This window comes from Scheffersomyces spartinae, assembly GCF_019049425.1.
Source record: "Scheffersomyces spartinae strain ARV_011 chromosome Unknown scaffold_9, whole genome shotgun sequence".
Lineage (NCBI taxonomy): Eukaryota > Fungi > Ascomycota > Pichiomycetes > Serinales > Debaryomycetaceae > Lizanozyma > Lizanozyma spartinae.
Genome location: NW_025065056.1, coordinates 336,607 through 360,578, shown reverse-complemented (window position 1 = coordinate 360,578; position 23,972 = coordinate 336,607). Strand labels below are relative to the sequence as shown.

Genomic DNA, 23,972 nt, shown 5'->3' with positions numbered 1-23,972 from the left:
ACTAATACAGGATAATCCGCGCCCACTCTTGTTTTTGAGTAATATCTATACCATTATAACGTCAATTACATGGTGATAGCCATAGGATTTAATGTTCTGGAGATGAATATCTGTAAGTTCCTTAATATTGCGACCTTCAAGCGATATTTAACGATATCATCAGTTCGATTAGCAATTCCTAAAAAGAACAAGCTTCCCCCGAGACCTACATGGCTAGTTAAAGATGACGAAATAGAAGAAGTGTTTCTTAAGGGTGGAAGAGGACCCGGAGGCCAGAAAATCAATAAGACCAATAGCAAAGTCCAGTTGACTCATATTCCTACTGGGATCGTTGTTCAGTGTCAATTTTCCAGAAGTCAAGAACAGAATAGAAAGAGAGCTCGGGAAATATTAGCTTTGAAATTGGAAGAATTAAATGATCCGGAGAATTGTCGGACTGCCATGATTAGTAAACGAGTATCTATGACTAAAGCAAGCAAACAGAAAAAAAGTAATAGAAAGTATAAGAAGTTGGAACAGGAAAAACTACGAGAGTCTTCACAACAAATCCACGAGGAGATTGACGTTGAGCTAGAGTTAACAAATTTGAAAGTTGATATGGATTATTTGAAAAAGCATCTATAGAATAGCAGCGTGTGGTTTTTCCGTTGTTTCTATTTCTACGATTTGAATTGATTCGAAACGTTACCTTTTTAATTAATCCGCTAGAAAGAAAAAGTTATTTTTATAACTGGTGATTGAAACAGATAATCCGTATTATATTGAAAACCTTATTGCGATATATATAATTAATCCGTACTTCCCCGTGTAATTTAATCCTATACGATACGTATTATTGTTCCGTATTCTTTCATATATACACTGTTCCCCATACTATTCACTAAAACTGCATATCACATAACCAAAATAAACCATCCACCCCCTCTAGTTACTCCGTAATATCATCAATGGTTAACATAGAAGTTGCTCTAGCTGTAACTGGAGGATTATTTGCTCTATTCATTATCCTTGCAGCCGCAACTAGTGGCTACCTATATTTTTGGTGTGACTTCCAGTTGCAAAATGATACGTCAACTTTTGAGCTCAACCAAGTCATCATCAAATCAAAGCCATGGTGGAGACGTAAACGATCGCCACAAGTTGACTTGGAGAAAGCTGAAGGTCATCCAGCAACCATTGGTAATCCAGCTGCAGCACTAGTTGATGATGATAATGGTATGCTTCTTGTGACCCTATCCACTGATACAGTCAATCAGACTACTAAGCCTTTGGAAGATCTACACAAGATGTTAGCAACTTTTGATACCAGTACCGATGGTCTTCTAGAAGTGACGCTTTCAAGTAGTAGAAGGCCCTCCAATACCATTCAATCAATTGAAATCAACAAAGACACGTCTCGAACCTATCACCAGACCATAGTGGTGATCCCATCGTTGATATCAAGGCAATATATTACTGACCAATATGATACGTTCTCCAAGACGGTAATACTCCAATCGATGATCGAAGACTCATTAAACCCGAAGACTGTGGTGTTCAGAAAGGTCAGAGATCCTTATCTGGATGCGCTCATTGCCATTGGAGGGTTGGTGGTGGTAGCTAAACCTTTTCATGGCAAAAATGAATTTGATTTCCATCATTTGCTGCCAGGAGACTTGCTTAGAGTTGTTAAATTTTATGTTCGAGATGATCCATTGGATATCACCAAGTCTCTTCTTCTAAAAAAGGGGGAAGAAGAAGAAAAAGTGGATGAATCATCGAATGAAACACTTCGATCCCCAGCTCTAGAAAATCCAATGATGCGTCCTCCACCATTCATTGATAGGAGTGATGCAAACTATCCAAACATATATTGTTCTGGTATAAAGCTTGAAACATTCTTGGAATACGATGACAACAATAAATCCATTAAATTGAAGCTTGCAAATACCCCACAAGTTGATCCGGAGACTTTAAGGGATTTTCCCTTAAGTATCGTAACTTTGGAAACTACCATACTCGAGCAATGCGAGTGAATAGTTTAGTTCAAGTCCTTTCAGTATCGTATTTCTTCCAATTCTGAAGGGTTTTCAACGAATCTTGCCAATATTTTGTTATCTTGTCAAGTTCTGTTTTCAAATTAGCATTCTCTCTTGAAAGATGCAGTCGGTCATTCTGCCCATTGATATCCTGCAATATCTTTGATAGAATATGGTATTGGTGGTATACATTATTGGTCAATTGTTTAACAGCAAGATCAAAGGGTTCTTCTTTGGAATAATAGCTATCCACTTCATCTTGTTTGATATTATAGAAGACCTCTAAATCCAAGATCTTTGTTGGTTTCGGTAGTCTGATTTGGGAGTGGTTCTTCCCTCTAATTCCAGTTAGTGAATGGTTCAAATCAGAAGTATAATCATTCAAAAGTGAGATGAATTTGATGAAACGGTAATTTTCTGTTGTCATTGATTGGATCAAGTTGGTTAAGTTATCCACTATTTCGCCATATTCTTCTGTTAATATCTGCTTTATATCTATGTTGTTGTTGAATTGAGATTCATGTTCATATTCGTGTTCTTGTTCATCAGACGGTATGTTAGCATTGTTGTTCAATACAATGTTTGAATTGATTTCATCATTCGCCGTGGATCGACCTCCCAATGTCGTCGTCGTCGTCAATGGGATACCATAAGTGAGTGTGGAAGAAAGATTACGCTTATCAATAAGTTGAGTCTTTAAGTTATTGATTTGAATGGCTGATCTCTTAAGTTCAACCTCGTGCATTTGACTTTGATTCTTACTATGGGTTCTAAGTTTGGTGATCTCTGCCTTTTGGAACTTATTCTCTTGGTTCAAAGTTTTGATCTTGCTCTTCAATTCAACCTGGTTGAAATTGGACTGTTCATTCAATTTTGTCTCAGTTGAACTCAATTGATGATTCAACGATTCAACTTTGGCTTTCAACCTGTCAATGACTTGGTCTTTCAGTTGAAGTTCTTTGGCCATGAGTCTTCTTTGTCGTCTGCCTCGTTCCACCGATTTCAAAAGTGAATATATGATGTTGATGGTGTTCTTGTCGTTGTCGAACACGGCCAAAGATGAACTGGCATCATCATCGTCTTCTTCTATCAATTGGTCATGATCAATAGTGAGAAACTTCAAGTCGGTATCAAGATACTTTTGGATCTTAAGCTCTTTATTGATCAACTCTGCTGCTGTCCGTATCACAGACACGTCTCTTGTTGTCTCCTCATTCATTGTAGTTGAGCGACGGCTTCTATTGAGTAACTGCTGTATTTGTGGCTGCACTTTCTTGTTTTGATTTTCCAACGCGATTATCAACGGTATACCCTTGGAATCACTATCACTGTCAACTATGGTCAGTGTCTACTATCGTCAGTGGCTACTGTCGCCTACTATCAATGTCTAAGGCTGTCCTACCCAGTACGAATATATGATGTATATTATATATGCTTAATAAAGAAAGAGGAAACTCATGAGAACATAATAAATAACAATAAAGAATGATAAGAGTCCACTTCAAGTATATCGTAATCCCTTACATGTTCTTAATCTTATGCCATAATCAAGCAACTTAACCTATCTTAGCTTAGCTTATGTTGGCTCAAGTGAGCTTAGGTTGGCTTAAGTTTACCTGACTTGACTCAACTTAATGGTGGTTTTCTTCAGCTTCTTCAAAAACAAACCAGTCCTCATTGGCTTCAGAAGCAGCAGCTTGGGAAACAGAAGCAGTTTCCACTTCAGAGGCTTCATAAGCACTGATGGCTTCAGGTGCAACCTCGGTTTCAGGAACAACTGGCTTGGCTGGTAATTGGAAGGATTTAACTGCAGCTGCCAAGTCCTTGGCTGATAATGGAGTAGGCTTGAACTCCTTGATACTTTGAATGTACAAGTCACTAACCAAGCTTGATCTTCTTGGTGTCACGGACAAATATCTTCTGGAAGAAATCTTCTAATAATTATTCTCGTTAGTACATGTTTCAATATCCTCAATTGGATCAGATGCTGATACTTACAATTGCTTGTCTGAACATCTTTCTTTTCTTTGATCTTCAAGGATACTACTTGGAGCCAGTAGATACTGTGGTGGTTCACTTGGTTGATAAATTTTTTCGTTAACGAAATTCGATTCGATTTGCTTTTGTGTATAGTTTCGAGAGCGCATTCTGTAATGTGATTGGTGGATATGTGGTCACGTGACCATCGTAAAGTAAATGTTAGCTATCTGTTCATATTAGTTGAGAATTCTAGTTAGAACGTTGAAGCATCTATATGCATATATCTTTTGATATCTTATTGAGTGGTGTCAGCGTTTCAAGCTTCGTGCTCAATCAGATAAATCCACTAAATGTATGTCGTCACATCTACTTCTGACATCGCGACTTTTTGATTTTCTCCGACATTAATGGCTCATCTTAGTTCACGGAAGCTGGTCTTAAGATACGGAAGCTGCTTCTTGTATAGTGAAGCTGCTCACTATAAATCACTATCTTAACTGATGCCGAAGTACTATTGCGACTACTGTAAGTCGTATTTGACTCACGACACAATGAGTGTGCGGAAGTCTCATTTGATGGGGAAGAACCATATCAAATACTATTGCAATTACTATGAACTGAAGGCAAAGGAAACTGGTATATGGGCAAGACCAGATAAGACCTTCCTGCTGTCATCTTATGTACCATATACTACCAATGAGCCTGGCTCGGATAAAAGGATCGAAGCTCTTTTAGAATCTATCAAACGAGATCAAGAGCAATATGCGAAAAGAACTCCTGATGGACCATCAGATGAGGAAGACCAATTCCTACAAGAACTTGCTACTGTTCGACCTCCTCCCCCTCCTCCAACAATTGAAGGTTTCCCCAAGCCTCCACCTTCGGTGCTTCGGATAAAAGGAGATCATCATCTACGCTCATCTTTCAACAAACGGAGCTTATAATGGAGAGGGTTCAGAGCTGGTCTCGGATTAATTATGTACTATAACAATAATAGAATTAATTACAATATAGTTTGGATGTGTATTTGGAAAAGTAACTATATAAAACATAGATCAGTTGAAGGAAAAGGATGGTTCATCTTTGTAGAACACGTATGCTTCAGGTCCACGTATCAATGTGATCCGATCGGGGTTGGACTTTGGTCTTTTTCTATTGGGTTATAATGGTAGTATATGGACTTAAGCAAACACGTTCTTGACAAAATGATGAAAAGTATTTTGATGTTTGTGAAGAATCTAAAAAAGCTTACAAATCAGCATCATCTTCATCAGGCAATGGCAAAGCAGTAGCTTGTTCCATTTCCTGTTGATACTTTTGCATCAATTCATGATCAACAGTAACTTCTGGAGGAGCCAAAGCTGGGGTTTCAACAAATTCCAAAGATGGGTTACCAACCAACTTTCTAGCCAACCACAAGAATGGCTTTTCAAAGTTGTAGTTAGACTTGGCGGAGATATCGTAATATTGCAAGTTCTTCTTTCTGTGGAATGTAATGGTCTTAGCCTTAACCTTTCTTTCCTTAACATCAACCTTGTTACCACACAAGACAATAGGAATGTTTTCACAGACTCTAACCAAATCTCTGTGCCAGTTTGGAACATTCTTGTAAGTAATTCTGGAAGTAACATCAAACATGATAATACCACAGTCTCCATTGATGTAGTAACCATCTCTTAAACCACCAAACTTCTCTTGACCAGCAGTATCCCAGACATCAAACTTGATTTCACCAAAGTTAGTGTGGAATACCAATGGATGAACTTCAACACCCAAAGTAGCAATGTACTTCTTTTCAAATTCACCTGTTAAATGTCTCTTGACAAAAGTGGTCTTACCGGTACCACCGTCACCGACTAAAACTAACTTGAAGGTAGCAACTTGAGCCATCGTGTATATAAGTCGTCTATGTGATTGATTAATTGACTGACAGTTAGTCCACTAAATCAAAAGGAAAGAAGGATCAAGGAGATTTCCTTTTGTTTACTTGAGAAGAGTTGAAATTTTTTCAACGATGATTTATGTCAAGGAATTCTATTCGCATAAGCATGTTTGCGACATAGATTTCCTTATTGGGAAAAATCGATGGTTGGACTCTTTTTCTCTATGCTTAACAGTTGCTTGATGTATTTTCAGGTATTACACGTATAAATGCCCTGGTGCTGGGTTTCTTTATATGTGTGGAAATAAAGAGTTACATCAAATTTAGTTTGGAAAGTTGAGTATGAAACTAAATTTGAGAGTTGGAATGTACAGTTGCGACAAATGCTTTGGAAAAAGGTATGAATAAACGGCAGTAATCGCTTATGCTTATATATACGTATACTAACTATATGTGAACATATTTGTATTTCGTAAATTAGGTGTATACTTTTGGCGAGACAGAAGTATTGCCACCAGACATTCAGTAAGAATGTGCCCTTAAAGCGCGGAAACAAGTGGAAAGGAAGACAGAAATTGCACCACTAAAAGCAGACTAACTATTACTTCGCTACATGTGTGAATAACGAGCATCTTATTCTTATTTAACTTAGATTTTTTAGTTACTCTAATGTAACCATCTCCATCTATAAAACCTATGAATTTTAATAATAAATTTATTTATAATAATAGGTTTATATGGTGCAGCTAATAAAGATAAAGCAGCTGATTATGTTTTAATATATACATTATTTTCTTCATTATTTATGAATACTTTTAAAATATTATCTAAATTTGCATTCTATTTATTTGTATTTAACTTCTTCTTATTAATGAATTTAGGTCAATTACTTAAAAAGATAATATATATATTATTCATATAGAATATACTTCGCTATATATTGTCCTTAATTTATAAGGAGTTTTATATAATTCACCTTATTTTTCATTATATTTTACAATATAAGGCCGCTCATTTTATTGTATATATTAATGTTTCAAAAAAATCGGTCGCTACTAGTTTCCTGATTGTGGAAATAACTTTGCGACAGTTCCTTATTTGTGCTGCATTACAAGCAGCATAAAATACGAACGAAGGGTTTAAATATGCAGCAATAAAACTTCATCGACTCAGAAGCGCAATTCAACTTAACTAGCTTTGGAAATCAGAACAGCAACGAAAAATGTCTGGTGTTTTCGAACTTCAGACACGAACTTTTGTTTTAGATGGAACAGATCTTGACGAAATAAAGGATTCGTGTTCGTGCAGTAGAAGAGAACAGTACTATACATTGTATGTTTAACAGTCGTAGAATATCGAAGCTATTGTGCTTGGACTGTCAGCAAGTCGTAGCTCCAAGAAATAATACTATAAATTTAACACGCTGATGATGCCAGAAAAGTAGGTACTCTGAACAATAAAAAATGGAAAATACAACGACAAGATGATCGGCAACAATAAGAACCAGTCAAGCACTTTATTATAGGGCATACCAACAGGATAATGATTGTTGAGAGTGTTTTACTATGAACTTAAAAATTATTGATTTAGGGTTATGTTTCAAGTCGTCCTACTACTTTAATGATTGTCAATTTTACTCTACAGGTAACCTCTAGTGGCTGAAAGTAGTAATGCAGGGCGTTTCAATCCCGTTTAAAGATAACTGCATTTTGGTACCATCGGATACCGTTGACGAACAAGAAACCAGCCACCTCACAATAAAAAATCGGCTTAGGATAGCTTTCGACACAAGTTCGGTACGAACGTCTCAACCACATAATGGGCCTAGCCTTTGATAATAAGATCCCAGTACGTTATAACCTGATCAAAATGCACGCTTGAACTCTGAGACAGTTGATCTCTGGAACGAATTAATGAATTGGCTTAAAGACCCTTCAGGACTTTGATTTGTATGGAATCAAAAAATGGAACTCAATATACGCACTATGTACAAACGGATACCATTAGCCATTGGCTACCTTTGACGTGTTAACCTGGTAAGCGTAAAACAAGAATGCCACTTCAAGATACCTTCATATTAAAGCGCAAAAAGCCTGAACGGCCAACAAAAACTTATTCAATAAGGTTGACCTTAATTATTACGGAGAAGTTGAATTCATAGGTCTCCAAATGAGTCTATTTATAGTTATTCTATACTTGTCCTTCATTCAAGTTTTCTAATGCCTTGGTGGTACTCTCCGACCATGCTTCAAACTTCAGACATGTTTATTGTGACTGCATAAAAATAGACACGCATCAATGATTGAGCAAGGTGCATCTAGCTGCAGCCTGTCGATCTCATTCATAGACTAGGTACCCTATCAAATATTGATTGCCTGGAATACAAGATCAGATTTCTGGAGGCTCATAGCTTACATATTAACTATTGTGTAAGTAGGCAAGTAAGTAAGTAGGTAAGTAATTAGGTTTGGCGCATCGTAATTTACGTCAGACTGTTTTCGGAGTCACTCAACAAAGCCGTGTTGTTTTGAAACAGTACATAGCGGCTGTCTGGATTTGTTTCTTTAGTGCGCACGACATTTTTTAGGAAAAAAGTAGTATTGTTTCATGCTAAAGAACAATCACGCGTTATTATGAGAGGCCCCCCTTACTAAGAATAAATCAAGATTCTTCACGTAAGAAGATATTTCCACTAAATAGCAGGGCACTCTGTAAATTCTGCTGCAAAAGGACTGAGTATTAAATTTGCTGACGTTCATATTACCACGCTGACGGCGTTTTAGCTTGGTTTCCAGTAGAAAGCTATCGTAATCATATTATGTGTCAAAGACCAGCTCATTTGACGTTACATCAAATATGTAAGCGGAAACCTTGAAACTTAACGGGCTCTTCATTTGCCCCTTTGAGACGCAGTTGAATAATTATAAGCAAGGAACTTCTTACCAGCATCGGTTGTTTGATGAAAAATCTCTGAACTTTCAAGTGTCTGAAAAGCAGTTCGTAAAAATACCACAAAACGTTTTTGAAGAGGAGAGGGATGATAATAGTGTACTATTATTTTGGTGCCGACTCTTGACCTCCTTAATAAAAATAATACACAATTCATCGTATACCGATTATTGTTCAGGATCCCATTTGTTAGCGGATATTCCTATTGTACTGCTTGCTATCTCAAATCTTTTAACTTTCTTTCGTCCTGGTTTAATTTTAACCCTCCCCCAATTCACGGAAATTGTCTGCGCAAACTCCTCTCGTATAGTGTAAAAAAGAATACCCCACTACCAAGCGAGGCTCCAAACCCAACTACAGGAATTCTTTATAAACTACTGAAAAGTTTCAAGAACTAAACTACGAGCTCGTGCCCCCATCAGCTCACCTGAAAGAAGCAATCAAGATAGTAAAGACATGGAAACCCACCATAGCAATCGTAAATTCTAATTTTTTATTATTTTTTGTCTTATTTTTTATTTGCCTCCACTAGTTATAATTTTATTATTATTGGGTTCCTGTATGGTAGTGCATTTTCTTATCTTTGTATCCGTAAATTAATTTTTTTAGGGTGAATGTGTCCACTACACTTCAAGACACTCATGTCTGGAAGGTTGTGTGCATTTTCTGTCTCGTTTTGGATATGTTCTCTAACAGACACCATTTCGGGATTTCACTCCATACCCAAACGTACAAAGCACAGTTTTCTTTTTATTGCTCTTATTTTTATATATAATTTTGTTCTCTTCGTTCTGATTTCAACATCCTACCTCCACGCCTCCCTCAAACGGCCTACATCACTTCATTTCGCTGCATACATACATAGAGTTGTCAGTCAGTCAGTCTATTAAGCTTCTCTCTTCTACACGTGCACTTGTCTGCCTGACTGAGTCTGAAGAAAACCAGCTGCGTCACGACATCAAGCAGAAGCCGCTTTACGCATTGGCTCGGACTACACAAGCGGGAAGCAACCGATCAATTGTCAAAAAAGACAACCTACTATAAATAAACATTGCGTCGGAAAAGTCATCAGTACCTTTGAAAATAGCTTGGAAGGACGTGCCAGAGAGTTTCAAGAGTCATATCATGGATAACTCTAATAGTCTGAATAGTAAAAATAAGGGAATGACTCCTAAATTGTCTTCATATCCAACAACAGTGGGCACTACCATCGTTAGCACTAGACCTGGGAATGGGAATGGGAAACCAAAAAATACCACCACCATATCAGCAGCACCTACACCAACAACAGAAACCGACGCCAGGAAACCTTCTTCCTCTGGCTCGCTGCGATTAAATGCAGACTTTATAAAACGGTCGTTGATTCCTATGATTTCCACTACTCGAGTAAATAATAAAGATAGAGACCGTGACAGACCTCGAACTGATCAAACGATGACTACAAAGGCGTCCAAAACCTCTTCTTCAGCAAAACTGTCGACTAGATCGACACCAGAAGACTCCCAACCCCAAAAGAATATAACGGAACTATCCAAACGACAAGCGAAAAGATCTACGCACATTCGAAGTAAATCGAACATTGAAACAGGCAGCGAACCTGCTGCGTCGACCGAACAACCAACAAAATCCGCATCGACATCTAAGTCGACCCCCACGTCGACATCGACAACTTCAAGAACGGTTATTTTCAAGAACATGAACGATTCAATCCTGATCCACGAGTTCCTTAACGCTATAGACTTTGGACCAATCGAATGCTGTCGAATTCTACGTAAACGTCAAGCCCTGAAAGATCCCACCACGACCAAGAAGATACCGTTAAACATATGCAATCTTGCGTTTGTATCTCCGTACGTCGCTAGTGCCTTTATGAAAACGTATCTGGCCCCAAGCAAGCTTAACCATTTAAAACACATACTAAAGGACTCCCAGCAATTGGAGGTATTCTTATTCAATCTGACCACCATGTCCAAAGACTCTATCAGTGGCAAGTTTTTATCGCTGGACGCCTTAAAACCAAAAGTATTGGAGTACATCAACGAATACAACGCCACCAGATGCATTCACGTGTCTATCAAGGCCGTTTCCCTGTTCCCTCGGGAAGAAATCATTCGGGAATTTAAGTTGAAGTCTACCCCGTTTGGCGATTTCGACGATTTCACTGTCCTTAATGAGCAATACATAAAAGACAACGATAAAGTGCTAAACTTGGAGTTTAGAATTCATTATACGTCAATAGATTCTGCTATCAGGGCATTCGATTATTATTGCTTGCGTATTGAAGGGAATGGTGGAACCATTGCAGACACTCCAATAGGTCAAACTGTGTATGCACTTAATGTTACGTTTGGGTCTGACCGTTGTGATCGAAGATCAAATATAGATGCCAAGAACGCGCCAATGGCTTCTACAACGACTGCTGCTACCACCTCACAATTTCCCTTGCATGATGACGATTCAGTGTTTGAGTCTGATCTTAGTCCCATTCAGCTGAAAGAGTCCTCTTCCCATAAGGCCACACAGGTTAGAGAAAGTCCTCCGACGTCTGCATCAGGGTCGATATCAACAACAACGGGCCACGGTTTGACGAAAAGAGAGATGAGTAAGACCACTCGCAGCAAGGAAAGAATGGAAGATGAAAGCGACGACCATGAAGCTAGCACAACAGAAAGTCAGCCTTTAGAGAACAATCTTATCTCAAACGACTCCAACATAGCTTTACTCCAAGGCAATGACATGCCTAAAAGCTTTGCCAACTCAGATGCTGACTTGGACGATGTCGATATTGAGGACATCTCCACGCCCACGTCCAATATCGAATTAGAATCTTCGTTCTCGAAACTCCTTATTGGTAGAAACGGAAGGAACTCGTCATCATCGTCTTCTTTGTCGAACGATCCATACATTTCTCGCATCCAAAATAATGCTCATCCCCAAGCATTTGAGAATCCTAATACGTTTGGAAACTCATATCTTCCTCCATTTCAAAACCAATTCAACAACTCCAGATCTCGATCTTTTTCTGTCAGTTCAGAGAGAATCAATAATTTATCATATTCTCGTTCAGACAATTCTGCAGTTGCAGCTGCGGCTGCAGCTGCACACGCTGCAGCCGCACAAGCACAAGCTGCTGCGTTGGCAGCAGTTGCTGCAGCATCTTCATCCACATCTCAAGCTCAAAAGAATGAATTGGCTGCGCTTGCGAGCTCACTTAATAATAGTGCCAATTTGAATTACGAAGCCATAGTTGCCCTTGCCGAACGTAACAACTCCATGAGTTCTCTAGAAAGTTATAATGGACAAAATAGAACCATTTATTTGGGGAAGTTACATCCTCGAACCACAGTGGAAGAAATCGCTAATAACGTTAGAGCTGGTGGACTTGTGGAATCCATTCACTATGTACGAGACCATGATAATTGCTTCATTAAGTTTATTGATCCAAATGTGGCTCTTGCGTTCCATGCCAGTCATCAATATTTGCATAGACTAATCATCCACGGCACAGAAGTAGTTGTTGGCTGGGCCAGGAACCATTCGGGCCCTGTTTCCCGATCTGTGATGACTGCCGTTGCCAATGGAGCTTCGAGGAATGTTTATTTGGGAGTTCGCTACAAAGAGAATGAGAGATTGGTCGACAATAATAATGACGGTTCCACCCCCTCCAACTCCACGTCCACTGGCTCAGGAACTGTTGTGGAACTTCCTGGAATCGATGAGTTACGCTATGACTTTATGAAGTTTGGAGAAATGGAACAAATTAATTACTATCACAATGGTTCATGTGTGTTTTTGAACTTTCTCAATATAGCCGATGCCATTCGAGTTGTTAAGCTCTTTGACACTGAAAACGAGGCCAAATTAAGCAACGACTACAGACACTTTTATAACAAGTACAAGTACTTCAAGATCAGCTTCGGTAAGGATCGATGTGCCAACCCCCCCAAGTTTTATTTTAAACGGGAGCCTCAAGAGGTTGTTCATATGGAGAATGGCGGTCTTTACTCCAAGACCCCTAAAGCTCAGAAGGATGTTTATACCAAGGTTTATCAGAACGGTAATGCCCCCAATAGGAGTACTAATAACGGCAAGGAATATATGACAACTTTCACGCCCTGCAAGAAGAAGAGAAGAGGAACGACGTCTTCTCCTACGGACGACTTCAACGAAGATATCATCAACGAGGAGGCAGCGATGGTGTTTGGCATCATTCAAAGTGATAAGCGAAGAGAAGAAGAGTTGGCCCGAGAAGTGGAACGTCAAAGACTCTTGCAAGAGGATGAAACCACGCAGGAAGACACCGTCAAGGACGATAAGCTGGAAGGACCAGTTGACGATACCAGTTTCTTTGATGATGAATACGACTACAGTGAAGGCATCAGATACGTTGATGTACTTGATGTGGAGAAGGAGATGGAAAGTGCCTTAGAAATTAATACCATTGAAGAGCTTGATGAAGACAAGACTATGGAGGAAGCTGATAAAGACGTTGAGGATGCGGATGAAGAAGACGACGAAGACGAGGACGATGACGAAGACGATGACGATGACGTTTCTATTATCATCAGCTCAGCAGATAGTTCCATGATACAAGACAGACCGAACTCGAATACCCCATCGTATGGAAGCCGTCCTTCTTACAACCATTCTTATAGTGCACCCAATGTTAATGGTAACATTCCTGAGAAGAAGAACGACTACTACAATAATAATAATAATAATAATACGGGATACCAGAGGAAAAGCAGATACTCAAAGCATGGCAATAACAAGCTGTTTAGAAGAAACTATTCAGTCAATTCCTTTGATGGATATCATTGCAAGACTTCTTCAAGAAACCATTCCGCCACTTCACTTCCTGGTAACTTTGGAATTGGCAGTGTTCCTCCTTCACCATATATGAACCCTCAGAACCACATGTATTACGTTGCAGCCACCAATCCTGGACTTCACATGGGGGTTCCTTCGCCCTACATGCCGTATGGTTCAGTTTTTATGCCACCACCGATGAACTTTGAATGGTATTCCAATGGCCACGGGAATGAAGACAGCAGAAATCTGAATGGATACCATCAGGAACCAGGAGGAGAAGATGGTGAAGATAAAGAAAATGGAGAAGAAGGCTTGAGGACCATTAATGACGGCTTTGAAGCCAATGGTAATGGTAATGGTCATGTTGGTACTGGGTACCCAATGCATCCACCAGCGTATTCGTATGGATACCTACCTGAAGCGTATGCCAACACTCCCGGGTCACAAGTGATGATGGAGTATTTGGCCAAGGTTCAACAGCAGAACCATTCCACCGGCGAAGAAGATGACTATATGAGTTTCTATCTGAAGTTTGCCAATAAAGAGAGTGATAAATAGAACGACATGTTTATATTGCATTATATTATACTGTATTTTTATGTTATATTATATTATATTATATTATATTGCATTACATCGCATTACGTTGCATTGCATTACATGTCATTATTTTATATTGCAATAACTTACATTATGCTGTACTTTACTCATTGAAAAATAGAGTTGCCAAAGTACCAGCTATAGACAAGGTTATACTGACCCCAACCCCCAAATACAACAAGAGTTTGGTCGTGACGGAAATCTCGTGACGACATAAGCTTATGTAAAACATCAATGGTAACGTCACACAGATTGTGAAGCAGATCGCACTTCCAAGAAACGATATAACCTTCCCAAAGGAATTCAATTGGTACAGTAATAAAAAGACCAAGAAATGGAACAACACCCGTGCACCAACCAGCGTAAAGTTATTGTTTGTATGAACTTTCTCCTTTAATAAAGCAGTTTCGTAGACGGAGATAAGCGGCCTGGCAATAAGTGGTAACTTGGATATGGCTAGTAACACCATTATCACCGCTATGACGGGGTTTAACCAATTAGGATACAACTGCTCGTTTATCATAAGACTCTTGGTGATGGAATCTTCACATTTAGCCCCAAACATCAAGTATCCGATGATAGCAATCAAGTAGTCTACATTGAACGACGTCAAGAACGTAATGTTGCTGCACTTGCTGAACTTCTTGGGGTGTCTCATGTCTCTATACAACTCAGGGAACACAGGGTGTCCACCCCAGGGAGCCATAAAGATCCCAAACGCCAAAATGACATGCTGGAAGCCCATTGGCCACATAGACGTCTGCATTGGGTTCCAAAGAGACCCTGGTTGATGATCTTGGTTCCATAAGCCACAAAAAATCACCAAGATCACCAACCCAATGGTGGAAAGGATCCCCATTAAGCTTAGTCTGGCCAAGATGGTCAAAGGTAAGAATGTTAGTACACAATTAACTGCCACGACTCCTGCCTTGAAAACACCGGTGGGTACTGAAGGTATAAGAATGTTGAATGACTCAGCACACAACATAATCAAGCTCACCATAGCCATGGTCAAATCTATAGAGAAAATGGCAGTAACAAGCATCTGAATGCCGTGACCACCAAATTCTCTGGCAATGTCTCCATAGGTATTTAAGTGAGGTCTTCTCTTTAAGATATGACACAACAATTTAGCACTGAAATTGGTACTCAGAGCAGAAGCTGCTAAGATAAGCGTACCCACTACCCAACCAGTTAATTTGAACCCAAAGGGGAGCGTCAACATTCCAATGCCCATGAGAGTATTAATAGAGTTGAAAATCGTTTGCGGGCCGGTGGAGTCACCGGTGATGTAAATTGTAACGGTTGAGGTTCTTCGACTGCGTGTGGGAAGTAAGCCTGTAAGTTCACTCACAGCTGCAGCTGCAGCTGCAGCATCTTGCATATCTGGCTGCTTTGATCTCGGGGAATAACATTCACTGTCAATTGCATGATCTCCAGTGCTAGAATAGTTGGGTTGAAGAAAATGCTCCGATCCAGCTTCAAGATATACTTGTGCTGGCGGGCTTAAGCCTGACCGTACATCGTCTGTTGAGCTTCCTCTTGATGAAGTCGTAGATAACACTTCTTCTTCGATATCGTGATCATTGGCTAATCCCGAGTCCAGTAGTAGCGTCAGGGCTGCTATAGATTGAGCTCTGGTGTACGAAGAAGCAAATTTGCTTAAGGAATTGGCTCCTCCTATATCCAATAGTGATGTTCTTCGGTTACTAGTGCCAGTAGGTACACCTGTGAATGATTCATACGACGACATTTGAATGTGATGTCGGATTAGTTCGGATCTAGGAATTGTGAGGACTCCGCGAGGACTTCTTTAAAATCCTCAAAGCTCACTGTACCAGTCTAAAACTATACTTAAAAGCACCTTATGAGAGTGTTTCTATATTTAATGCTTTGATAAGGATGTAATGATCACCCTTCCCTTGAATTAGTGCACTTTTTTTTTCATTCTCCACTTAGGTGTTTCGCGCTACCAAATCTAAGCATTTTCGTGTGCATGCCGTATAAGCATCGCGCATCAATCTAGTTTCTATGCGTATTATTTTGTTATTAAGCGAAAAGAAGTATGCTTCTCAGGTTCGACGACATTTTTGTATACAGGATGATAATGTGCTGCAAAATGTCCTCTTAAACATTTGACATACCCATAGGTAGTCAGTGCCGATATGTGACTCAACTCCAATAAATAGCTATCACTTTTTAAATAAGCCAATAGATATACTACCTTTTATATAATAATACTATTTAAGGGTTAAAGAAAAATTTCAGAACTCCACATATATATAAACTGTTGTTTAGGAAGTCATTATAAATGTCGCAATAATATTATGGTCCCATTGTAGTCCAATGTAATCCACAGATTATAAATATATTAATCCCTAAATTATGAATAAATTAGTAGCAGCAACAAAGCTGTACCAAATATTACTATTGGTCAAGCCCAGCTATAGAGGGAAGCATTTGAAATTTAAAAATATCACATCTTTCTAGAATTAGCTGTAAGAATCCTTTTATCCGAACTCAAACTGTAAATTAAAAGCAATTAACTAAAACTTCAAGCAAATATTTCAACCTTAAAGAACTATTTTGATATTTCCGACAAGAGGGTGCAGCAATAAAAGCGTCGTGGTTATACCCGCATGCTGAAACTTCCTTAAACTTCTTTGGCATCAACACATCCCCAAGCACTGCAGTCTGCTCCATCTACCCAATTAGCACGCTTATGCGTTGGTTCCCACATGCAACTCTGAATTCGTAACCGTTCTAGAAACAGAAATTGTCATTATCTTTCCCTGTCATATCTGACCCTAGTCTGGGAATTCTTACATCTGGAGCAGGAGTTTCTGTATCAAGAGAAGGCAAATTCTCTTTACCCACGGAATAGTTAGAAACTTTCTAATTGAAATGCTCGATACGAGTAAGTTAGGGATATTTGGAAATGTGTATGTGAATAGGTGTGTACATGACTTTCCGTTTTTATAGTATAACACAAGCACTGATATAATTGGACAAGAGCTGCGGCACTAACACGGTAACCCACGGTCTTGGAGAACTGTTTATGTGGATTTAAAAGAATTTTTGCAGATATGAAGTATCATCTGCAAGTGAAGTTGTGACAATCTTTTAAGTAGATCTCGAAAACGCCTCTTAGAGATGAAACTAAGCATCAATACAATGAACCCTATACGTAAATGGCGTCTATACATTAATGGGTTGAGTTTACGCGGAGTAATGCTTTGCCCAAATATTTCACATTCTTCCTTATACGGGGTATGACGACTGGCACATGGACTTGCATCAAGAGACAGCAGTTTGCAGCAATTGCAAAGACCTGTGCACACAAAGCCGCAGCACAATGGAGATCAAAGGTACGCAAAAATACGGGCAAAGTGAATAAACCCACAAGAACAAGTAGATCACAGCTTCCGTGGCTGAGGTTCGGTGCCTGTAGATTAGTCTGATTCATTTTTAGACCTGATCACGTAGGGCACAAATCAATTGTTTGCGTGCAAAGGGGGTTAGCATCAAGAAACTCTAGCATCTGGTGGTTCTCAAGACGGAAGTTATAGCACACCGTGGTTTACCTTCTTCAGAAGAATGTACATGATCCGCTTCTAAGCTGATATCGGAAGTTTCCTAATTATCTAATGGTAAGTGGATGCAAGATTATCCGTGGCTAGCACCAATAAGGAATTTTAGTATGTTATGCTAACAAACGCATGTAGCATTCTAGACCAAACAAGTAAATGCAAAAAGCTCATTTAAGGTTGAGTTTACTAATAGTGGTATTTGACTGTTATAATTGATAACTTTATTTTACTCACTTTCAGTCAACTATAATCACTTGAAATTACCTCCTTTATAAATATACAATAATTGTTTATATAAGATCAAAAGTTGTTGGTTAAATTGTGTTCATGAACTTTTGACCTTTCACACCTCGTTATTTATTTAGAACTTTTATTACTATTACTATTATTATCCACACAGTAATGTTTTATTCACCCGTTTTCCCTCATACTAAAGAAGAGCACTTGACAATGGCATACAACCCAGCAGAACAGGGCTCCCTACAGCGAGATGCAAAGGAGATGGAATTGGAGGACGATCAATATGTCATAATTAACAGAGGCTCGAACCCAAAGCATCATCTGCATGTTTGGTCACCTTCTTTTGGTTCTGGTTCCCAAGTCCAATCAAAGGGTGCTTCTCCTATGAAATATAGCGCAAGCAACTCAACAATCATTATACCTACTAGCTATCAGTTTCCACAGGAGTCCGTTAATACTAAAGACGGATACTATTCAGGAGAATGCTTAACACTGCATCCAGAAGAGTTGTATTGTTTTCCCAGAGGTCCAAACAAACACCTTAATGTTGGTAATGATGTAGGGTTCTTTAAATGCACTTCACCACCTTTGGAAGTGACGGCATTGGATGGGTTTAAGAGCACATCTCCTGCCAAGGAGTATTTGACGTACCCAAACTATCAAATTAGCCGTCAATACCAAGCAGAAGCCACGCTACAGCTGCCTAGTGCCAACTTTCCAGCCATATGCGAGCCCCTAACACCACCAGAGTCAATTCACTCTCTTCACCGTCACAAGATCCTGATGGGCTCCGACATCTCCACATCCAGTGGATCGACTATTAGTACTTTAGTAAGTCGAGGAGGTTCAGCCGACGGTGATGGGGCGGAGACCCCCAAACCAAAAATCGAAACCACATATTGGGAAGATGAAGACACTAAATGCTACCAGGTGAAGGCAAGAGGAGTTTTGGTGAGTAGAAGAGAAGATAACAACTATGTCAATGGCACCAAGCTCTTAAACGTTATAGGAATGAGCAGAGGGAAGCGTGATGGGATTTTGAAGGCTGAGAAGAATAAGATTGTCATCAAGTTGGGGTCTATGAACTTGAAGGGAGTCTGGATACCCTTTGAGCGAGCAGCAGAGATTGCCCGGAACAATGGAGTGGACGCAGACAACATATTGGGGCCCTTGTTTATTGAAGATATCAAAACGTACTTTGAGACTACAGGATTCCGACTTCGAGTAAATGAATGCAACCATAAACGATTATCGGCACCACCACCGCCGCCAAAAAGTAAAAATACTCTTTATCTAGAGATGAAGAATAAATGAAAGGAATAGTTGATGGGGTGTTATTTTGTATAGCTTTGATTCTTATTTTGTATTACGATCACCTTTTGGATACTTTTAAATATTATAGCTCTTGTTTGTTAAGAGAAACCCTTTATAACCAGCGAACAATACATATATATACGACCCTTCTTCAATATTTAAGTTCAGGCTTAAACAAGGTACCTCTTCTCCGCTGTTGCATTTCAATGGTTTCAAAGAGACCTTTAAAGGTACCCTTACCAAAACCATTGTGATGACGACGTTGGATAATTTCTAAGAATAGCGTAGGGCGATCATGTAAGGGTTTAGTAAAGATTTGTAAGATATAGTTGCACAACTTCTTTTTGGTTCTGGTTGAAGCGTCGTAATCAACAAGAATATTCAATTTTGCTAATTCGTTTATATCTTCCTTCAATACAACATCATCAAGTTCCATTCTTTTCCTCAAGTTTTCGTAGTAGGTAGGGGAAATTCCATTGAACTCGACTCCACGAGCCTTAAGTGCTGCCACAGCAGAGATGATATTGAGGGTTCTCAAGGCTATATGTTGAACTCCGGGTCCGTTGTTATAGTCGTTAAACTCTTCTATCTGGGACCTAGCCAAACCTTCTGCAGGTTCGTTGATTGGGATCTTCACTTTCCCATTAGCAGATGCCATAACAATGGATCTAAGCGAAGTTAAAGTAGTAGAAACGTCGGCTTCGTCAACAGACCAAAACCTATGTAACCCAAACATATTGGCGTACAACGTAGCTCTTTTCATCATTTCGTTCCATCCATAGTTCTCCACACAATGGTCGATTTCCAATAACCGCACCGGAGGTTGTTGAGTTAAGGTGTTCAAATAAGCTTCTGAAATCTCGCTTATAGATGGAATGTAGCCTGGAAGATATCTTCCGTGGTAATTAGTACATTCAATCAATGTATGACAGATATCCACACCGGGAAGGGCCACGGTACAACTTTTGATCCAACCAAAGTTACCTTGTGTCGTCGTAGGAGGAGCTAGTACAAGGGCACCACCTTTGATAGCCTTTTGGAAGGCATCTTCAACGTTTACTACGTTAAGAGCTATGTCGTAGACGCCATCATTATGATACTTTAGGAATTTCTGGATCAAAGACACTTGCATTAACTCAAGAACAGTGGCTTGGATATTTCCGTCCAAATTATCGATAATGCTATCAAAACCTGCCATAGTGTTCTGATAACTTTCTGATTCTTTGATGGTGGTAGTCAAAGTCTCCTTCAAACGAGGATTCAAAGAGCTACCTTGAAGTTCAAACAGCGTTGAGGTCACGATATCTTCCACATGAGCCTTTGTCAAATGTCGAAGGTGGTCTTTAATGGCTGCGAATTTCCCATTACGTTTCAGTAACGCGGCAAAGTCTTCACCACTTAGCGGGAAACATAGCTCTTGATCTTGGTCCATTGAGATCAACGTATTGACCAATTCAAAGGTAACGTTACCGTTTCTAACCACATGGCTTGCTAGTAGCTTTGAGCCAGATTCCAAGCCCTTATAAGCGATTTCTTCAAAGTCCATAATGTTCACAAAGAAACTCGCCAATTGTTTAGCATTGGCAGTACACAACTTCAAGTGATGGAACCCGATGAAGCCGTCAATTGGCTCTTGGAAAGTCATGTGGCCCTTCGAGAGTAGTTCATTGACCTCCCTATTGATAAAGGGGTCCAGTTCATAGGGGTAGTAGGGGAGTTCAACCAAGAGATTGTGATCATATGACATAGTATTAGCGATAGACAATATAGAGTATAGATAGCGGTAAGTAGGAATAGCAATGTCTAAGTATATTAGAGTAAAGAAAGAACAAGAGAATAAATAAAAAATATATCCATTAGTCGCCCAAATTTATAGTTGAGATCCCCAAAAAATAAACCGCCAAAAGTTGCATCAACCATTCACTTTTCGTCATTAACTTGAGTAGAAAGTTGATTCGATTCAGAAGAACTTGTATCGTCCTTGTCATCAACATCAAGTCTCTTTTTAATGGAAGCCAATTTAACAATATTAACTTTTCCAAACACAAAATATGGGTGGAAGGGTATAAAGATCAACCCTGCAATCGACATCATAAGAGCTTCTAAAGTCATCAAGAAAACTTCATGGGTAATCAAATAACCCCTCCATCCTTGCGCCAATTCAATCACTCTGTAAATGCACCGAACATACACGGCCAAAACACTGACGGTAATAGCCAATGGGAACCAGTCAAACAATGGTCTGGACCGAATGTGTTGAAATTTCGGATTATAAAACCTGTCCAATACATTCCTTGTGTGCTTTCTTGCTGACGGCGTAGCCAATAACAACTTAAAAAAGTTCTTTACGGACCGTTTCTTATAAGGATTTGAATCATCGTCGATTTTGTCACAATCTTTGAAGAAGATCCGATTTAAGAATTCAAACCAGAAGCCAACGAAAACCGTCATGGCAAGCAATTGGAAGCAAATACCCGCTAGAATCGTATTTGTACCTGGTTTAGTATCTTCATGGTTATTATAAGCAATAGAAGCAGCAGCACCTCCGCCCGCTTGAACCACAAGAGACAAGATGTCGGTGGTAATGAACAAATAAGAATACCATAACGGTTTCAACACCGAGTACTGTCTACCATGAAGAACGACCGATTGAGCAAACAAGAAATAGAACCCTGCCATAATGAAAGCAGGGGCAATGGTTAACCCCACAAACTGAGTTAAATATGCATTATGGTTTTCAACATCATTGAAGGATATGATTCGCCCTACAAACCCGATAACTTCAAGAGCATATCCCGCAAAGAAAGTTACGTTGTACCACCAATATCTTGACTTGATGATCATGAGCGTATTGAAGGCAAATATCAACCCAAAAACAATAAGAAAGAATATGTTACCTGGTCTATTTAAATAGTATGAATATGGGTTCTTCTCCAACTCTAAGGACTTTAAGTTTAGCGTGGCATTGAAGATAGCTTGTGTGGCCAACAGTTGGACGCTCTGGTCAGTCGCAGTGGCCAATACCAGTTCAGCATACAAGATAGTCAAGGATGCTTGGGCACCTCTAATGGATTGCGATAGTTGTAACAAGGGGTACCAGTTGGTCTCGACTTGTGCTTGCCCCACAGCGGAGGTGATCACGGAGATCAAGCTGGCGGGGTCTCCTGTTATCGTCAGTAAGACGGTTTTGGTAGGTATATGCGATGGCTGCCATTCTGACCAAGCCTTTGATAGTAACGAGTTTGATATGGTTACAGACATGCTATGGTTTGAAGCTGAAGCTAATGACGTTGATTAATTTCGGCCACTCTATATACAAAGTTTTATTTATGACACACTGGGGACCAATACTGATACAATACTAAGGCCCCTAAACACCGTTTGCTGTGGCGGCGAAGCTAAAGTTTTCTTGTGTTTATAGACGGACTTAAGCCGTACCACAAGTCACGTGACAGCCAACTCCATTATATCATTGCTCCAGGTGCTACCGAAGAAACTACTCTAGACAGGTGCTGGTTTAGTCTTGTCAAATGTGCTACGTTCTATAGTGTCCTTATCTTGTGGCTATGTTCGTATATGCTCTTAAATACTTTACATGGCTATATTGGTCTGTATGGAGGACTCATCCTCGTATTCTATTTCCACCCTTGGTCTTCTTCTCTTTGTCTGTGACTTCTTGACACTATCACCACCACTGCGTTTCTTGGATCCTTCTTCTTCTTCCTCATCATCTTCATCGTCATCATCTTCTTCGCTTTCAGACGCACTAGAATCTCCAAGCCATTTCTCTAAATCCTCCATGTCAACCAATTCATCATCAGCATCTTCATCCTCAACATATTCAACTTCTCCAACATCACTATCGTCATCACTAACCAACTCGACTTCTTCGTCACTCTCATCTTCAAACTCTTCATCTTCGTCCTTCTGATCAACCTTACCCAACACCTTCTTCCAAATGCTCTCATCAACATTCAAAGGCTTATCACCATATGCTCCACTCTTTAACCTTTCTAATAATTCCTTTTCAATGGCTTTTTCAATCTTAGCAGCGGCCAAAGCCTTTCTTTCTCTATTCTCTTCCCTTCTCTTAACCTTATGTTTAACTCCAACATAGTGTCTTTCTTCTTCTGTTAATGCCAATCTTCTTTCTGTGATAGCCACTTGGGTTAACCGCGTTAATCTTTGTTTACACTTGTGAATTAAGAACTTCTGCCAATATTCTAACCGTGAGTCAATTTGACTCAATGCTTTAGTGTAGTTCTTACTTAACTTGATTCTTTCCCACATTCGAGATGGCATATGTGCTCTTTCAGCGGTCTTCATATATAAGTAAAGCTTCCCATCAACGTTCCGAATAGTGGCGTATCTTGCATTGGCCAAGGGACATGATTGTCTACTGCATAACCCACTAACATTATATTCATTCCGACAAAAGTTTTGTCCTTTGGTAGTCTTTATCTTGAACGCACAGAACTGCTGGTTGATCACTTGCCAGATAACTTCGTCTGACACTGACATTATGAGTAACGGAACAACTTCTTATAGGGGGGTATTTTCCGACCTGGGTATGATCCAACTTCAAAA

At 39.5% G+C, this 23,972-nt stretch overlaps 11 protein-coding genes across 11 annotated transcripts; 4 read left to right on the top strand and 7 right to left on the bottom strand.

Moving 5' to 3' along the window:
- Nucleotides 1-69: 69 nt before the first annotated feature.
- On the top strand, nt 70-624 carry KQ657_005185 (uncharacterized protein; the record flags this gene model as incomplete). Its single annotated transcript, XM_043195828.1, has 1 exon — nt 70-624. One exon carries the CDS (start codon nt 70-72, stop codon nt 622-624), a length of 555 nt encoding a protein of 184 aa, XP_043049533.1.
- A 323-nt stretch (nt 625-947) lies between these two features.
- Nucleotides 948-2,015, top strand: KQ657_005184 (uncharacterized protein; the record flags this gene model as incomplete). The annotated part of the gene is made up of 1 exon (XM_043195827.1): nt 948-2,015. The coding sequence occupies one exon, from the start codon at nt 948-950 to the stop codon at nt 2,013-2,015; it is 1,068 nt and encodes a 355-aa protein (XP_043049532.1).
- Nucleotides 2,016-2,025: 10 nt separating this feature from the next.
- On the bottom strand, nt 2,026-3,237 carry KQ657_005183 (uncharacterized protein; the record flags this gene model as incomplete). The annotated part of the gene is made up of 1 exon (XM_043195826.1): nt 2,026-3,237. One exon carries the CDS (start codon nt 3,235-3,237, stop codon nt 2,026-2,028), a length of 1,212 nt encoding a protein of 403 aa, XP_043049531.1.
- A 412-nt stretch (nt 3,238-3,649) lies between these two features.
- Nucleotides 3,650-4,377, bottom strand: ATP14 (F1F0 ATP synthase subunit h; the record flags this gene model as incomplete). Its single annotated transcript, XM_043195825.1, has 2 exons — nt 3,650-3,949; nt 4,369-4,377. The coding sequence occupies 2 exons, from the start codon at nt 4,375-4,377 to the stop codon at nt 3,650-3,652; spliced, it is 309 nt and encodes a 102-aa protein (XP_043049530.1).
- Nucleotides 4,378-5,246: 869 nt separating this feature from the next.
- On the bottom strand, nt 5,247-5,888 carry GSP1 (Ran GTPase; the record flags this gene model as incomplete). Its single annotated transcript, XM_043195824.1, has 1 exon — nt 5,247-5,888. The coding sequence occupies one exon, from the start codon at nt 5,886-5,888 to the stop codon at nt 5,247-5,249; it is 642 nt and encodes a 213-aa protein (XP_043049529.1).
- Nucleotides 5,889-8,698: 2,810 nt separating this feature from the next.
- KQ657_005180 (uncharacterized protein) lies at nt 8,699-14,199 on the top strand (the record flags this gene model as incomplete). The annotated part of the gene is made up of 3 exons (XM_043195823.1): nt 8,699-8,702; nt 8,875-8,880; nt 9,917-14,199. 3 exons carry the CDS (start codon nt 8,699-8,701, stop codon nt 14,197-14,199), a joined length of 4,293 nt encoding a protein of 1,430 aa, XP_043049528.1.
- A 145-nt stretch (nt 14,200-14,344) lies between these two features.
- Nucleotides 14,345-16,389, bottom strand: AVT1 (Avt1p; the record flags this gene model as incomplete). Its single annotated transcript, XM_043195822.1, has 2 exons — nt 14,345-15,921; nt 16,386-16,389. The coding sequence occupies 2 exons, from the start codon at nt 16,387-16,389 to the stop codon at nt 14,345-14,347; spliced, it is 1,581 nt and encodes a 526-aa protein (XP_043049527.1).
- Nucleotides 16,390-17,179: 790 nt separating this feature from the next.
- Nucleotides 17,180-19,385, top strand: EFH1 (KilA-N domain-containing transcriptional regulator EFH1; the record flags this gene model as incomplete). The annotated part of the gene is made up of 3 exons (XM_043195821.1): nt 17,180-17,183; nt 18,139-18,144; nt 18,232-19,385. 3 exons carry the CDS (start codon nt 17,180-17,182, stop codon nt 19,383-19,385), a joined length of 1,164 nt encoding a protein of 387 aa, XP_043049526.1.
- A 151-nt stretch (nt 19,386-19,536) lies between these two features.
- On the bottom strand, nt 19,537-21,132 carry KQ657_005177 (uncharacterized protein; the record flags this gene model as incomplete). Its single annotated transcript, XM_043195820.1, has 1 exon — nt 19,537-21,132. The coding sequence occupies one exon, from the start codon at nt 21,130-21,132 to the stop codon at nt 19,537-19,539; it is 1,596 nt and encodes a 531-aa protein (XP_043049525.1).
- A 173-nt stretch (nt 21,133-21,305) lies between these two features.
- On the bottom strand, nt 21,306-22,646 carry KQ657_005176 (RTA1 domain-containing protein; the record flags this gene model as incomplete). Its single annotated transcript, XM_043195819.1, has 2 exons — nt 21,306-22,610; nt 22,641-22,646. The coding sequence occupies 2 exons, from the start codon at nt 22,644-22,646 to the stop codon at nt 21,306-21,308; spliced, it is 1,311 nt and encodes a 436-aa protein (XP_043049524.1).
- Nucleotides 22,647-22,976: 330 nt separating this feature from the next.
- Nucleotides 22,977-23,906, bottom strand: MAK16 (ribosome biosynthesis protein; the record flags this gene model as incomplete). The annotated part of the gene is made up of 1 exon (XM_043195818.1): nt 22,977-23,906. The coding sequence occupies one exon, from the start codon at nt 23,904-23,906 to the stop codon at nt 22,977-22,979; it is 930 nt and encodes a 309-aa protein (XP_043049523.1).
- Between the last annotated feature and the right edge of the window lie 66 nt (nt 23,907-23,972).